This window comes from Giraffa tippelskirchi, chromosome 7 (assembly GCF_054371585.1).
Source record: "Giraffa tippelskirchi isolate mGirTip1 chromosome 7, T2T-mGirTip1v1.2.pri, whole genome shotgun sequence".
Taxonomy (NCBI): domain Eukaryota; kingdom Metazoa; phylum Chordata; class Mammalia; order Artiodactyla; family Giraffidae; genus Giraffa; species Giraffa tippelskirchi.
Genome location: NC_137281.1, coordinates 76,009,587 through 76,027,071, shown reverse-complemented (window position 1 = coordinate 76,027,071; position 17,485 = coordinate 76,009,587). Strand labels below are relative to the sequence as shown.

The 17,485-nt window shown below is 34.9% G+C and overlaps 1 protein-coding gene across 7 annotated transcripts in view; it reads left to right on the top strand.

Annotated features, from left to right (window-relative positions):
• Positions 1-17,485, top strand: part of AP3B1 (adaptor related protein complex 3 subunit beta 1) — a 234,808-nt gene that overhangs the window by 128,366 nt on the left and 88,957 nt on the right. For all 7 annotated transcript variants that reach the window (XR_014058467.1, XM_081505951.1, XM_081505949.1 and 4 more), the window contains 4 exons: positions 6,672-6,858; positions 7,822-7,952; positions 13,238-13,346; positions 16,188-16,326. Coding sequence is in view for 6 of the 7 variants with exons in the window: in XM_081505951.1 (XP_081362077.1) it covers positions 6,672-6,858; positions 7,822-7,952; positions 13,238-13,346; positions 16,188-16,326 (566 nt within the window). In the remaining variant the exon portion in view is untranslated. The remainder of the gene's footprint in view (positions 1-6,671; positions 6,859-7,821; positions 7,953-13,237; positions 13,347-16,187; positions 16,327-17,485) is intronic.

Below are 17,485 nucleotides of genomic sequence, written 5' to 3'. Positions count from 1 at the left end.
ATCATCTCTGTGAAACTTTTGAAAATTGTAAAGCAATATAGAATTTAAAGAGCCCATCAGCAGACAAATGGATAAGGAAGCTGTGGTACATACACACAATGGAATATTACTCAGCCATTAAAAAGAATACATTCGAATCAGTTCTAATGAGGTGGATGAAACTGGAGCCTATTATACAGAGTGAAGTAAGCCAGAAAGAAAAACACCAATACAGTATACTAACACATATATATGGTATTTAGTTCATTGATAAAGATAACCCTGTGTGCGAGACATCAAAAGAGACACAGATAAATAGAACAGTATTATGGACTCTATGGGAGAGGGCGAGGGTGGGATGATATGGGAGAATGGCATTGAAGCATGTAAATTATCATATGTGAAATGAATCGCCAGTCCAGGTTCGATGCATGATACAGGACACTAGGGGCTGGTGCACCGGGATGACCCAGAGGGATGGGATGGGGAGGGAGGTGGGAGGGGGGTTCTCGAAGGGGAACACATGTACACCCATGGTGGATTCATGTCAATGTATGGCAAAACCGATACAATATTGTAAAGTTAAAAAATAGATAAACTAATTTAAAATAAAAACAACTAACAACAACAACAACAAGAATGTCTTCTCTGTGTATGTAGGAAAATATCCTTTGGTTTTGTTTTTTTTTTTTTTGCTTTTCCATCTACCGACTCTTATTTTTATATTTGTTCAGTTGCCTTTCCTCTCCTCACAATATTTATGTTCACTTTGGTATTTTGGATAAAGTAGTGGAAATACAAAAATAGGTATAGACTATCAAAGTTACAAATAATCTATCGAAAAAAAGCATCAGTTTATGATCTACTATGTGTATTCAAGGCATCGAATTTGGCAGCATGGGAACATAAAGTTAAAATCTGATCCTGGACCATAAGTATGTTGATATTTAAAGGAAACTGACATAGTGTCAAACAGGCTGAAGGAAGTCAGAGAAAAACAAATATTGTGTATTAACGTGTATATGTGGAATCTAGAAAAATGGTATAGATCTTGTTGGCAAATCAGAAATAGAGACAGAATGTGTGGATACCAGTGTGGAAAAAGGGGTGGGTAGGAGGAATTGGGAGGTTGGGATTGACACATATACACCATTGATACTATGTATAAGATAGGTAGCTAATGAGAGCCTACTGTATAGCACAGGGAGCTCTACTCAGTGTACTGCGGTGACCTGAATGGGGAGTCCAAAAGGGAGGGGATGTGTGTATACAGGTATGGCTGATTCATTTTGCTGTATGTAGAAATTAATACTACATTATACAGTAATTATACTCCAATGAAAATTAATTAAAAATACAAAAACAAGAGTCATAAAATTTTTTAATTAAAAAAATTTAAAGTCCTATGTGGTCGTGGAATGATGAAGTTGATTAGCTAGAACACTAGTGCTGCTTACTTTTGCCTCTGATATATGTTAAGAATTCTGTGTAGTTCTCCTAAATTTGCCAAACACATTTGCTAGTATCCTGTTTAAAAGTTACAACCATGTGGAACCAATTTTAAATGCTGAGTTCTGTATGTTTTTTAACATTCCATAAACTAATATATGTGTAAGCTGATGTTAGTATAATTTAAGATAACTTTTTAATTATTTTGTATTGACCTATATAATATTTGAAGAAGGCTATTGTTGAGCAAATAGTTTTTACCAGTTTATTACTTGTCAGGAGTATTTAGGTAAAAATATGATACCCATGTTTTGAGAAGTTTTTTTAGAATTTTAGATTTCTTCATATTTACAAAGCATTACCCCCCAATTTTTTCCCAGAAATGATTCCTTAAATATAAACAGGAAAAGAATATGACATAAAAATTGAATACAAAGCTGTATATATGCTATTGAATATTTCTGTTACTTATGGTACATTATAATATTCTCTTCATCTTGTATAATTTATTTGATAAAACCCATTTAAATGTACTGTTGAATGTCCAATCTGGTTTTGATTGAGACTTCTATCATATTGAAATGCTCTGATTGTTTACGTGATCGTGTCTGTTACTGTCTGTTACTGTTGCCCAGGACAGATCTGATTTTTATCTGTTGTCTCAGTGTCCTGTCCAGTTTAGGATTTATCCTAGAGTTTTCATTTTTAATGAAGTTGTTGTTGTTATTGTTCAGTCGCTAAGTTGTGTCCAAGTCTTTGCAACCCTATGGACTGTAGCATAGCAGGCTTCCCTGTCCTTCATTGTCTCCCAGAGTTTTCTCAACTTACGTCTATTGAGTCAGTGATGCTATATAACCATCTCATCTTCTGCCACTCCCTTCTTCTTTTGCCCTCAATCTTTCCCAGCATCAGTGAGTAGGCTCTTCATATAAGGTGGCCGAATCACTGGAGCTTCAGCATCAGTCCTTCCAATGAATGAATATTCAGGGTTGATTTCCTTTAGGGTTGACTGGTTTGATCTCCTTTTTGACCAAGGAGAGTTGCATTAAAATAAGACAGAGTAAGTTTGTAAGTTTCCACGTTGTACTTCTAACCTTTGCAATGGTTTTGTCTCGTGGCCTGTGAGACACAAGTGTAGTGAACAGAGATTTCATTTTAAAATGAGAAACATTTAAATGGAAAGACTTTGTCTTTCTTTTCCCAACCTTTTTGGGATATAGCATGACTAACCTTTCCCATTTAGAGCAGCATGTAGGATGTGTACTGAGAAAACAAAGCGTGCCCTGATAAGGCAGGCCCCTCTTTTTTTTCCAGTGGTGGTGACATAAGTGTTTAAGTGTTTTATCTAACGATAACTTGATGATAATCAGCATGTTGTGTCACAGCCTGTGCAAAGCATTAAGCTCCCAGCTGTCAGTGGCTGGAGTAAGAGGAAAACATGGGAACTTCGGGGTTGATTGTGGGCGAAATATGTGCAGGAGATAGAAACAGAACAATCTTGCTATAAACTATTAAAGAGAGTGGTCAGGGCACTCTTGCTACAGTAGTTTTGTCATTTACTGTGTACTGTAAATCTAAACCCTATTTATTTTATTATTTGGCAGTTCTTTTTTTTATTTTGTTATAAATCCAGGAGCAATAAATTCTGAAAACTTGAAGTGTAATGAAGAATGAAGTAGAGAATTTCTGTATCATTATTTAACCTGCACAAAATGTTCATCAGCATGTACCATCTACCATGAAAATCCTAGTGATACCACTAACCACACAACGAACTGAAGATAAGATAAATCTGCTAAAACAGGATCAGCATCTATTTTCAAAACTGGAAGATGTTTTAGGAAGTCTGGGCCTCAGGGTGACGATTTATGTGGCATACAGGTGCCGTATGTTTACATCCCTTACTGTGAGACATGATCTCATATAGATCAAGTAACTTTTAAAATTTAGTTTTGTTTATTTTTTATTACAAGTTTTCTTTTGCACATATGAGGAATGAAGCAACGACAGTTAGTGTACTGGCTCCATTAGCAGAAAAAGGACCCAAATGATGCTGCTGGTTTTCAAATAAAAAAACAATTAATTCCAATAATAGATCTTTTTTACTCAAAGCTTTTGTATATTTCTTCTGTCAGTGTAAATGGAATCTGAGTAAAGCTTTTGAAAGTTTATTCTGTCAAAATCACTGTAAATGCTATTGTAAATTTAAAAGCCCCAACGTGGCTTTCACTGAACGAATATTGTCATGGTAAAAGCAATGTTGTTATTAAATTAAGAAAACTATGGAACAGAAATATTTTGGGAATTCGTTGTGGTGCATACAAACTCACTCTGCTTATTTTACCAATTGAAATAAAACTATAATGGTCAAATATACTGATACTTGATATATGTGGTTTAATTGAACTACAGAATTCTTGTGATGAAGCTAATATTGAAAAAGCATACTTCAGCATGACAGCACACACTCTTATACTCAGTTCTCTTTGCCACATGTGACCAGCTGGATTTTAGAAATGTGATTTTGTGAAAAACTGCTTTGTAAATTAGCCTGTGTTATGTACTGGCTTTTTTGCCTGGATTGGGTGGGTGGGTGGGTGGGGAGTAGATTAAGTGAAATTTTTGTGTGTTGGTTAGATTTTGGTTCAAAATCATTTGGAAACCTTTGAAGTGCTTACCAGGTAGAGTTCCAACAACCGTCAGCTTTTGAAAACATTAGCAAATAGCAGTTCTTGGAAACAAATCTTGCAAACAGAATGACACTGAAATATATATATCCCGATTAAAAACAAAGGAAGAATTGAGCAAATTAAGTGGTAAGAGGTAATAATTTATTGTAGAAGTTCTTTCATTTGCAGCATTTCAGCTATGGTGAAGACTTTTTTGATGGAGCTACTATTTTAGTTGGTTAAGTTTTTATTTTGTATTAGAATGAAATGAAATTGAGAAGGCAGTTGATTTTGCAGTATCTAAATTTGGTGAAATATTAAACTATAAAGAATTATTCAAAAGTTTTATCTCATAAAGATAGTTTCGTTGGAGGGAAAAAAGTTAAATATCTAGGCTTGAAGTATTTACAAATTTTAACGTGAAAGCATTGAGAATATCCTTTATTCAACAGAATTTTATCTATGCTTATTGGATCATTCAAACTGTAAAGAGGGCATTTTCTCCATTAAAAATGTTAAGTTCTATAGCAAAGAATAAGTTGCAAATGTCAGTACTTTCATAATTAGTGATCATAAAATTCCATTTTGAAGATAATGGTAAGCAATCTTATTTTTTTAATTAAAAATAATAACAACATATAAAATTACATTCTTTAGATAAATACCAATGACTTGGTTTTAGAGATTGAGCAAAGAAATTGATTAAGGTATGTGAATAAAGAAGTATGTGAATAAATAATTATTCTGTTTATGTTTTTAATGCATCATGGGACCTGGATATGTTTTTATCTTTTAGAATTTTATTTTTGAAAATACACTTTTGGTATAATTATTTCATAACCCACCAATACAATAAAGCAAGTTTTATAGTCAATAAGTGCATATTATAGAAATTACATAATCTTAAAACTTAAAATTTTCTATCTCACTTTGAATAGGGTCTGTTAATATTTGAAATCATTAATGTCCTAAAAATTAATTTCAGAGACTAGAAATAAAAGCAAGATGAATCACTCCACTAGCTTAAAAAATTACTGCAATGAATAGACTTTTTAATCTGATTTATTTTAGTTGCATATTCTAAATACCAGCATTCAAATATACTTTAGAGAGTTAACTTAGTTATGGATTCTCACTACAGTTGAAGAAACTTAACAGTAGAATGTATTTTCCAGGTTACACAGTTGATTACACAGTCCAGTGTACCTTGGATTGACCTGGGTTATTCACTTGGTGACTGTTTTGCTGATTGTCCTTAAAAAATCAATCATAGAAATTTTCTTATCTGTCGTTGAACCAACCTAGTCTAGTAATTAGTGAATAGCAGTTGTTGTTAAGCAAATTTAGAATAGCTCTATTAACATTTTTCATTTGTGTTTTTTGTAGTTCTACTTTAGTAAAACTAGGTTAATGGTTTTTAAATAGGTTGTTACTGAAAGAAGGTTGCTTTCTATCCAAATCAATTATCTTAATGAATTAATATTGTAAAAGAGTTTGCCACACCATTCCTGTACCTTGACTTATTGTTATAGAACTATCTTTAGCTCTACCTGACTTGATGGATTTTATTGTTTTTAATCCATTTCTGATGTCTATAAAATGTTCTAATATAGAACATCTAATTTAGATGTTTATTTTTTCCATATATTATGAATCCTGTTTATAGTTAGAATTGTATATGTGTAACCTTCTTAATTAAAATTATGCTTTTTCAATAAAGTAATGAGTGAAAATACAAACCTATTTTGTTAACATTTCAGTTTTGGTTTAATTATTATTAAAATTATCTCAATATATGTTAATGTAGTACAGTCAAAAATTGACTTAGGAAATCTTATTAGAGTGTAAAAGCTACTGTAATAAGTTGTTCCCTAACATAAATAAATAAATGACCAATATTACTAGAGGCCATAAGCAATATGGGGAAAAAATGGAAGGCGTCTTTTATCCTAGTTTTTAGAGGGCATCAGCAGCTTGCTTTTATGAAAAAGTAACAGCTAAATGCACTGCAAATAATTTGCAGTAATCCAGTTCAGTGATTCATGTGTCTGCTTTAATGGGTCATAATTCAGGGTAAAGTAACTGAGTGCAGTCAGAGTGCAGACACTGCTTATGCCAGGGACAGTATCTCTTCATAAAACACACCTCAGGAGAAGCAGTTTGCCAGCCCCCTAATACTCTCTGATGTTTTGATGTCCTGCATATTTTTCCGATTAAGTTTTGAGTGCCATGTTTTTAGTTGTATTTCCACATTCATTATTCTCACGTAGACCCTTCAGCGGGTTTGCCATATATGATTATTTTTTTAATGATGCCTTTCTTTCCACTTCAGCAGTTTAATAATCTAGCACATGGCTGCTTCTCAGTACTCAGCATTCACCTCCCCAATACTGAAGAGGACATGTGCTTTGGCTTCAGAATTCCATTTGCAGCGTTAGAAATGCATATTCCCTATGGAACAACATTTGTTTGACATAACCATTCATTTTTATTACCTCTTTAAATATGTTTATCCAGAGTTATCAATAATCATAAATAACTGTATTCTCATCTTGTTCTGTTTTTTTCCAACAGACAAAATTGCTTACCCAGTACATATTAAATCTCGGCAAGTATGATCAAAACTACGACATCAGAGATCGTACAAGATTTATTAGGCAGCTTATTGTTCCGAATGAGAAGAGTGGAGCTTTAAGTAAATATGCCAAAAAAATATTCCTGGCGCAGAAACCCGCACCACTGCTTGAATCTCCTTTTAAAGGTATTATTATCAGAATATACCTGCATAATATTATATATCATCTTAAAAATTATGATATTATGTCCCATTTCTAACATGTTTAAAATTTATCTCTTAGAAAATATGTGATTAGTGTGTATAAATATATAAATATGAAAAGTGTGCTTTCTACTCATTCATCTCTGATACAAGGTTTATATTAGTTCAAGTTTATGTTTTTAAAGGCCTTACTACGTAAATAATTTCAATCTTCTGACTTTTATTCTCACCAAATGATTTGACTGAACAATAGATAAAAGCTGTGTTGTTTTTGCAGACATTGACTTCACTTCTGGTTTAAATAGATGGCTTTGTTTAATAAGGAATATATAATTCACCTTAATAGTGAGTTATTAAATATTCTGTGTACACTAACATAAGCTTTTCCAGAAAGAATTATTTCATAGAAGTATCCCTTTATATTTGTTTGCTTTTCAGAGATGGAAATTGACTTATTTTCCCCGGCTTTTTAAAAGGAGTAATTTATCAGTTTCACAAGTAGCCATTACAGTGGGAATCAAATGATTATATACTTTGATTTTCATATTGTTTCTTATTTAATTGTTGTAAAGGGATAAAAAGCAGTTCAGTTTTGTAGTAAAACTATTAAAATTCCGAATGTGTTGGTGGCAAGACATGTATATGGATTGTTTAACTGTGCTGTCATTCTTAATATTCACAGTAAAGTAATTTTTAGAGAAGCTACATATCAGAGCAACACCTCTAAACACACTGACTGATTAGCTTTTTTATTGACCATTATCGGGGAGATTATTGTAATCTATGGACTGAAATCAGTTTTTTTGACCTGTGAAGAGTTTCCTAGTTTATATTTATTCCTTGACATTTGAGGTAATATGCCAATTACCTTGAGCTCTGATTAGGATTGTTCTCTGTTATATACAGCTCAGATTGTTTATTTTATATTTTCCTTTATTTTAATAGATAGGGATCATTTCCAGCTTGGCACTTTATCTCACACTCTCAACACCAAAGCAACTGGGTACCTGGAATTATCTAATTGGCCAGAGGTGGCGCCTGACCCATCAGTTCGAAATGTAGAAGTAATAGAGTTGGTAAGTTGACCTTTCTGAAATTAATTTTGTCAAGCAGTAGGAGATTGTAGGATAGCTACTGTTTTGTATAAAAGCTTTTTTGGGGGAGTTGAAAACTGAAAATTGTTCTGGTATTTCTAAACGTAATGTGTTAGATATATCTTGCTGTTATGGGAACTAAATATTGTAGTATTCCTGTGTCATTGTACATGTACTGTTCCTTTTCTTCAAGGAAATAGAGAATTGAATTCTCTGCATCAGTGCCACCCACATTTGTGATACTGCATTTGTAGCTGTGCAGATTCAATTTCTAAGGTATTTAGTTTCATTGAGTTGAGCTTTTCCCACTTAGTTTAGAGTCTCATAAGCTTCCTGTCAATATTTTCCAAATCATTTTTGCTATCTCTTCCAGAAAAACCATACAAAGTGTTCTTTTGGCTTTTCTGAGGAACCTTTTTCACATGAAGCCAAATATAAATAGGAAGCATTATGTACCAAAAATATCCTTGAACAAGGTCACAATTAATGAATAATATATTGCTTCACATTAAAAAAAAATGTGTATAAATACTCTTTTCCTAGGTCTTTATAACATGCTGGCCACTAAAATGAGAGAATTAATGTTCTTTCCTAATATCTCTTCTTTCTTGTATAAACAAGAAAAAGAAGGACAGGGGTCTTCTGATTGTCTTTAGAGATTGATTATGTGAAATATATCTGATATTTTTTTAAATAGAATTAATAAAAAGAACAATTATGTATTACATCCTGGATGCCTTTCCAGTACAGCACATATATTGAACTAGGATTCAGATAACTAGTCTTTATAATTCCTATGAGAAAGTCAGTTAATCATCTTGCCTACTGACTTTTCCCTATACAATGGGGAAAAACTGTCTTACTTTAAATAGAAGAATTCCGTACCCACACTTTGCAGCTTGTAGGGTCTTAGTTCCTGACCAGAGATTAAACGTGGGCCACAACAGTGAAAATGCCAAGTCCTAACCACTAGACTGCCAGGAAATTCCTGGGGCATAGCCGTTTAATTTGCCTCCTTTGAAAAGTATGTTTCTCTTAACTACTCAAACTTATCTGGCTTTGGAATGTGGCCAGAGCAATAATAACCAGTAGCTAACCCTGGTAGTGTTCTTTGATAATATTTTATGATCATTATTTGTTTAAACCTCATAATGATTATAAGTGATGCTTGTTGTTGTTCCCGTTTTGCAGATGACGAAACCAAGGTTCAGAGAACCTGAGTAAATTGCCCAAGTTCCCATAGCTAGTAAGTGATAGAACTGGAATACCACTTCATATCTGAGTCCACTGTTCACGCTCTTACTGCCTTTTATTATGTAACATAATGAGAGGAAGCTTGAGCTTGTTGCAAATCTGGACTGTCCTTAGTATTTATTAGCACCACTGTTTTCAGGTTGTGGCAAATTATCTCTATTTAGAGATGATTTTTTTAAATATAAAACTAGTAAGTTCCATGTTTTTCCTTGCAACTAAGTTTGGTGATTTCTCTTCGAATATACGTACTACTCTTAAGTATTCTTCAAAAAAGATTGGCTTATTGATGAAACATTTGGTCAGATACTAGAATACAAAGAGAATGTTCTTTGTTGTAAGTAATACTCTTCTAATTTCTTTTGCCTGTTTGTTGTTTTTATGGTTCTGTCCCTTTTCATTATTATGTTTTGGCTCAAGTAGAATCATCCTTTTATCCTACCCCTACTTCTACCCTTATCCCTCCTCCTTGCTGCCCCAATCCACCAAAAAAAAAAAAAAAAGTTAAAAATATCATCTCAGAAATTGATAGCAATGCCATGCGATCTAATTTGGTCTCAACAGTTTTCTTATATTGGCTGATAGATTGGTTGTTTGGCTGGCTTCTTCCATTTTCTTGTGCTCTTCTAAGCATTAACTACCTATAGGGACAGTATTTGAATAACCTGTTTTCTTATATTCATTTCACCTGTCCAGTTGAACAGAGACAAATTGATTTCTTTTTCATTTTGCTGACTACATTGTGGAAATTAATAATTGGCAACTTATTATGGAGAATAATTATAACTGATGGAACTTGATTGGAAAAAACTCACTCTCCATTGATGCCATGCATAGAACAGTTTCAATCTGTTTGTCTCTGGACACATTGACTTGAAATATACTATAAAGACTTAATTAAATATACAAATAGCATATATAGTTTTATTATCAAATTTGGCTGCAGTAATGTAGAAAGTAGTGTTCACATAATCTTTCTTGCCTTTCATTCCACCTCATCCCTCTCTAAAGTCACATCAATGTATTTATGCACATAATACATGTGTTACCTAGTCTTACTGTAAAGTCATCTTACAGAGTCATATCTTATTACTATGAAATTTAACTTAGCAAGAATAACAGCCTAAGTTTAGACAGTCTAATATTTTAATCAAAACAATATGGAACCTAGTCACACTGACACTAGAAGTCACTTTGCATTACACATTTCCATTTCCAGGATATTAGGTACTATATATATTATGACACTAGTAAATTTTCAAGATTCTTTGCAATTTTTGTTTTTACTTGGTTCTAGAAAATCCTTTTCTCCCAGTTTTGCATATCAAGGGTATTTTGCTTTATAAACACATCTACTATCAGTATTTTATCTTATATAGAAACTTTCAAATTAGTGCTATGGTATTTTTTTTCCTCTTCTCTTTACCCTTTTATTTCCTTTGCTAAGAATGATACAATTATCATAGTCATAACAGACCATAACAAAAATTAAAATACTTATTAGTCTTTACCCTTTAAAGCCATAAACTCCATCAATAGAGAATCCATGGTCCTGTCAAAATATTATGCCCTCTGAGCATACGAGCCTGATTTTCCTTATATGATCACTTAGTCTTATCCTGAAAGCCATAGTCTAATTAAATAATTTTTTTTCATAAATTGACCTGACACACATTTTACTAACCTGAAGAAAAATGTATTTGGATTTAAGAAAAATACGAACTTTACTGTTTATTAAATGTAGGACAACTTTGTTTATAGAATGCTGTCTTTAGTCATATCTGGAGGACAGAGCATTTAAAACATACTTAAAAAGCTGTACTGTTGATGTTATGTTAGTATCTAACTCAAATATATTTGAGTAATTTTTGCTCATTTTTCTATTATTGTCCAGATAGTAATTTTCCAGATTACTGAAGCTTACCTTTGTAAGCAATATATCTTAAGCCCATAAGCCCTCCACATTAGTGGTTTTTAAACCTAGCTTTTTCCTATATTCATATGGAGATCTTAAAACAAATCTGTCAGACCTGTACCAGACCAATCAGAATCTTAAGAAGTGGGTCCCAAGCATTAGCATTTTTAGCATTAGTATTTTTATTATTGATATTAGTATTTAAAAAAAGTATTCTCAGGTGATTCTGACAGGCATCCAGTGCTGAGAACCGTTCTTGAATAAGAACCGTTCTTGAATAACCGTTCTTGAATAATCGGTCTTACTATAAATTTCTTTACAACCAGTGTTACCCTAACAGACTGGCACACAGTGAAAACTCTGAAGTGTGACAGATAAATGCATCTTAACTGTTCCTGACCTTTTAAAAAATACACATTTCCTTGCCCTTTAAAGAGAGTGTATGAAACATGATTTAACTTTTTCTTAATGAATCAAAGTCACACTTAGGAAAATAATTTATTTTACTTCAATACACTGTATTAAAGCTTATAAGGGTCTGTCACTCAACTAATAGTTATTGTGCCAGACACATTTAAGATATATCAGTGTACAAAATATTCAAACATCTCTGCTCTCCAGATGCTGATGTTCTTGCAGGGATAGCCTGACAATTACAATAAATATATAAATTGTATACAGTAGTATATTAGAAAGTAATAAGTGCTATGACCCCCCCACCCAAAAAAATTAGTGCAAAGGAAGATCAGCCTCCATGGGAGGTTGAAATTTTCGGTAGCGTGGTCCTCCCAGAGGTGGTGTTGGTTCAGAGTCTTGAAAGAAGTGAGGAAATGAGCCATGTGGTCGTCTGGGGTGAGGGTGCTGGAAGTAGGATCAGCTTTGGAGAAAGGCCTCACGGAGAAGCACGTCTGGGGTGTTTGAAGACACCGTGATGAGTGGCTAGAGGGAAGTGGGCAAGAGGGAGAGCAGCAGCAGGAGTCAGGTAGGGCTGACAGATTTTTATCGTAAGGGCTTCATTTGTTCTAAGTGAATGGGAAGCCTTTGCAGACCTTTTCAAAGAAAGAGGGGTTTGATTGGAATTAATGAAATCATTCTAGCTGCTGTTTTGACCCAAGTTGGAGTGGGGGTGAGAGATGGAACTAGACACGAAACAGCCAGTCGGGGACTATTGTGGTGATCCGAGAGAGAGAGAGAGAGAGAGAGAGGGAGAGGGCTCTGAGCAAGGTGGTAAAGGACCAAGGGGCCTATAGGCTTTCATGATGGATTAGATATCTAGGATATGACAAACACACAAGTCAAGAATTACCCCAGGGTTTAGGCTGTTGAGATGGTACAGGCTATTTGTTGCCTACACTAAATGTTTTCATTATTATTTTAAAAAAAAAAAAAACCTCAGTATCAAAGTAACTCAGCTGATAAAGAATCCGCCTGCAATGCTGGAGACCCTGGTTCAATTCCTGGGTTGGGAAGATCCCCTGGAGAAGGGATCGGCTACCCACTCCTGTATTCTTGCTCTTCCCTGGTGGCTCAGATGATAAAGAAGCCTCCTGCAATGCATGAGACCTGGGTTCAATCCCTGGATTGGAAAGATCCCCTGCAGGAGGGCATGGCAACCCATTCCAGTATTCTTGCCTGGAAAATCTCCATGGACAGAGGAGCCTGGCGGGCTACAGTCCAGGGGGTCACAAAGAGTCAGACGTGACTGAGTAACTAAGCACAGCGCACAGAACATCAAACTGAAATTGAATTTCTTACTGCTCTTACTACTTCTGCCTCTAATTGCCCTTATCTCTTCTAGACCGTCTACTTTAGCTTAAATCTTCTGTGGACCAACAAATACAAAAGTATTTAAAATCATATGTTTGTTATATATAAGGTTATAGATCTAAAATAATAGGCTCTGAGTGAGAGTTTATGTTTCTCTACTTAGGGGTAGTGGGAATCAGTCTTAATGCCAAGACTTCTCAGTGTTGCCTTTTCTACTGAGGCTTTAAACTTCCTTCTGATTTCACAGAGTATTCCAAATGATTAAGTCTGCCTGAAGACTAGATCCCTTAGTGAGAATTCGTTGATATTTACATTTTTACTTTTTTTAAATCAGGCAAAAGAATGGACCCCAGCAGGAAAAGCAAAGAAAGAGAATCCTGATAAGAAATTTTATTCCGAATCTGAGGAGGAAGAGGACTCTTCTGAGAGCAGCAGTGACAGTGGTGGGCTTTTAATTCATTGGAAAACATTGTTCACTGTAGCTTATATGCTGTGCTTCCTATAGAACAATAAGGCCTATAACATAGTATTCAACCAGCAGGTTTAAGTGAAGTTTATACGATTGAAATAATTCCTTTCATTTACATATCAAAGTAATTTTGATATGTACGTTTTCAAAGTAATTTCTAACCGCTTTTTGTTTGACATTGCCTCTTGGACCCATAACTAAAAAATTATAGAATTGAAAAAAGAACTCATGCTTTTCTGAATTCTAACCCACACTGCCTGGGATGTTCATTAACGTGTTGAAAAACATAAATTTATATTTGGTAAGCCTTTGTTTTCAGTATTTGACAAATTAATCTGTGGTGCGTTATTTTCTGAAGTAATAAGCTGAAAAATGGGGGAAATTACTTCAAACAGTTAATGCTAAAAATACGGAATTTCAGGAATGATATAGACCATTGAGAAAGATATGTTGTGTAGTTAAGAGTGTCTCATAGAGATATTTGTCTCCATCCCATTTATTCACAAGCTCATGTTCTATTTAGAGTCTAACCTTTTTCAGTATGTATTTGAAATAGTCCATTAACATTATGGCTTTTCAAGGCATTATCTGAACACATATAGTAGGGATAGCAAGAGTTCCCTTCTAGCTACCAGAAGAAAGAGAAAACTTTTCTCATTAGAAGATACCAGTTTTTTTTGCAGTGAACATATCTTCTTGAAGATAAACAAATTTCCTCAAGAATTTTCCTAACTTTAAAATTTAAACAAATGATGCCTGAAGTGAACTGGATCCAGGTTCATGTTGAACTCCCATAAAAACATGAAAAGTAACTTACATGCTATAAGGGGTTTTTTTGTTTGTTTATAGCATAAGCCAGTTATCTAAGTTAACACGTATGTGTGCTTAATTTTGACATCACAACAAATTCAAAACACCCTTAATCAACAGTTTTATTTTCTAAAGTCTGGGTAAAATAAATTTTGCTCTGTGTAAAAAGTCACAATGGGCCTTCCCTTAATGGCTCAGTGGGTGAGAATCCACCTGCCAATGCAGGGGACACAGGTTCGATCCCTGGTCTGGGAAGACCCCCTATGCCTTGGAGCCAGTATAAGGTCACGTGCCACAACTGCTGAGCCTCCATGCTGCAGCTACTGAAGCTGGTGTACCACAACAGGAAGCCCTTGTACCGCAATGAAGGGGAGCCCCTACTCGCCGCAACTCGAGAAAACCTGTGCAAGGCAACAGAGATCTAGCACAGCCAAAAATAAATAAAATGATAAATGTTTGCTTTTCTTATGAAATGATAAAAAAGAAAAATTTAAAAGCTCAAGGTGATGAGTGCCTTACCATGTAGTAGCACTGTTGTGTTGTAATCACCTTTACACGTTTCAAATCATTTAATCTTCACAACAGCTCTGTGATGGAGCTTTGCTGAAAACAAAAGCCAAGACCCAGAGAGGTTGAATAACAGCTCAGTCTTACACCTTGGTATGTGGCAGGGCCAGGATTTGAACGTGGACGTTGCAGCTTGAAAACTCATACTTAACCACTCCTTTAAGCTATTCCAAAAGAATGTAGGCATTCCTAGCTTTTTGGTGTGTGATGCATAAATTAATCTTCATAGAGTACTACTATTTACCTATTAGAATACTATTTTAACTAGAGGTTATGTTCTTCCCTTGGAGCAGTTCATCAGATAGATAGTAGGCCAAGATGGTTCGATGGCATCATCGACTCAATGGACGTGAGTTTTTGCAAGCTCTGGGAGATGGTGAAGGACAGGGAAGCCTGGCGTGCTACAGCCCATAGGGTCACAAAGAGTCGGATACAACTGAGTGACTGAACAACAGCAACATGTTCCTCCCTGAGGATACGTCATAAGATAGATCATAGGCTAGGAAAACAGTGTGTCCTCTTATCCAGGATACAACTCTGCACATGTCATCATTTCAATTACCAGGAAATTATGCTTCCTGTTTAAAAATACACATAAATATGCTGTATATATCACTTCTGCAGTGAGCCCTAGTATACCATAATTTATACATAAAACTTATAACTGTGTAGTTCCTCAGTATAACTTTATCATTTCTTTGACTTATGGAAGACTCTTATGCTAGCTAAAATAAGTACTTTTTAATCAGTGATTTTGCTTTGTTGCCTTTGAATTAAGGAATTTTTGAAGATGATTTGAACAGCTCTTTTCCCTCTCAAAATTTGTTCCTAAGAAAATTCAATAATCCCTTCTATTTCTCTAAATAAAATCTCCCATTATAAATAGAGAATATCATCCTCATTGTTGTTCAGTTGCTCAGTCGTGTCCGACTCTTTGCAACCCCATGGACTGCAGCATGCCAGGCTTCCCTGTCCATCACCATCTCCCGGAGCTTGCTCAAACTCACGTCTATTGAGTCAGTGATGCCATCCAGCCATCTCTCCTTCTGTTGTCCCCTTCTCCTCCTTCCTTCACTCTTTCCCATAACCAGGGCCTTTTCTGATGAGTCATCCTCATAATCAGTCTTTAAATAAAAAGTTTTGCTGTAGCTAAGACATGTATGGGTTTGGAAAGCAAGATATGCTCACACTGTTTTGCTTGGTTGATCTTTTCTTTTCCTTCTCTGTGTGTTGAGGTCCCACTGTGATCGCTCTGCTGCAGGGTTCTGGAGGTCTGCGTGACCGGACAGCAGAAATAGAAACTGTGGATCAAGTGGTGTCCACTACGTTAAAATTCAGCATCTCATTTCATTTGTGATGAATGTTGATACTTGCTTCTGTCCCTTGTACTTATTAAATGGCTATAAATCAAAGAGCATCTGGTTATTATTTTTTTCAGAGAGTGAGTCTGGAAGTGAAAGTGGAGAAGATGAGGAAGACAGCAGTGGGGACAGCGGTGAGGACTCGAGTGAGAGTGGAAGTGAGTCAGAGGCCGAAAAGAAAAGAGCAGCCAAGAACTCCAAAGCCAAAGGAAAAGGGTGAATTATTTCCTTCAAAAATATTCTGGGGTCTTTTCCCCTGGCCTAACATTGAGTGAAAAAATGAGTGTGTGTTTATTTCCCCAAACAGGCTTTAAGTCTTTTAATATTAATTTAAAATACTAATTCACATGATTCTCCTACTTGTAATGCTCAGTTTCCATTTTGAACTTGAACAAATCTTGGGGTTACATTTTGAAAATTGGTGTAACCTTGGAAAGCTGAGTTAAGTGATCACGCAGTTGGTATGAAACACTTAATTACCTTTTGCAGCAATTTTGCTGAGAGTGAAAATTAAATCCTTCAATACTTTGCCATTATGTAACTAAGACAATTGATTTTTCTAAATAATGTTATATTAAAAAGATTATGATCCAAATATTAGAGTCAGGGGCTGTGAAGGAAGACGGTCATAAGATATTTAAGTGTTAGCACTTTTTAAGATCTCCCATTATCAACAATATTATCATGTATTAAAGTGTCATTAAAATTTTGAGTAATTGGGGCTAATACCTTGGATTGTCTGAGTCTGTTTTCCCCGCTGCTGTCAGAGAGTGGCCTCTGCAGACACGATGGCCCTTTCCCCGGGAGCCTACTGCCCGCTCAGTTGATGAGCTTGCAGCCCAGCTCAGTCGTGGCTGACAGCACTGATTGGGGCGCAGTACGCTCTCTGCTCCTTTTATTACAGACAGTAATTAAAGCAGCTCGCCCTGCCACTTCCATAACAAACACAGCATAATGCCCTAATTATGACTTTATTAATTTAAGTCAGGATTTAATGATTTTAAAAGTGATTTATATTGTTTTTCCTGTTCAGAACAAATGAAATCTGTAGGTTAAATTAATACAGGCTTTTCATCATTGCAAAGTTAAAAAGCTAGTTACCAGTAAATTCTTTTCATTAGATTAACATCTGAAACTCTAAGCAGTAAGGTAAACAATAATTATCCATCAAAATTGAGTGATGCATAACAAAATAACACTTTTACCTTTAAAATCTTATCTTAAAGGCTAGAAGCTAAGTATACTTGAAATCATTCACTTGTTGCAGCAAGCCAGTTGCTTGGTTTGTAGTAGCCTTTTCTCTGTGCTTCTAGTTTAATATCAGAGTGTCTATGATTTGCTGTTTTTCAGTCGCTAAGTATGTCCGACTCTTTGT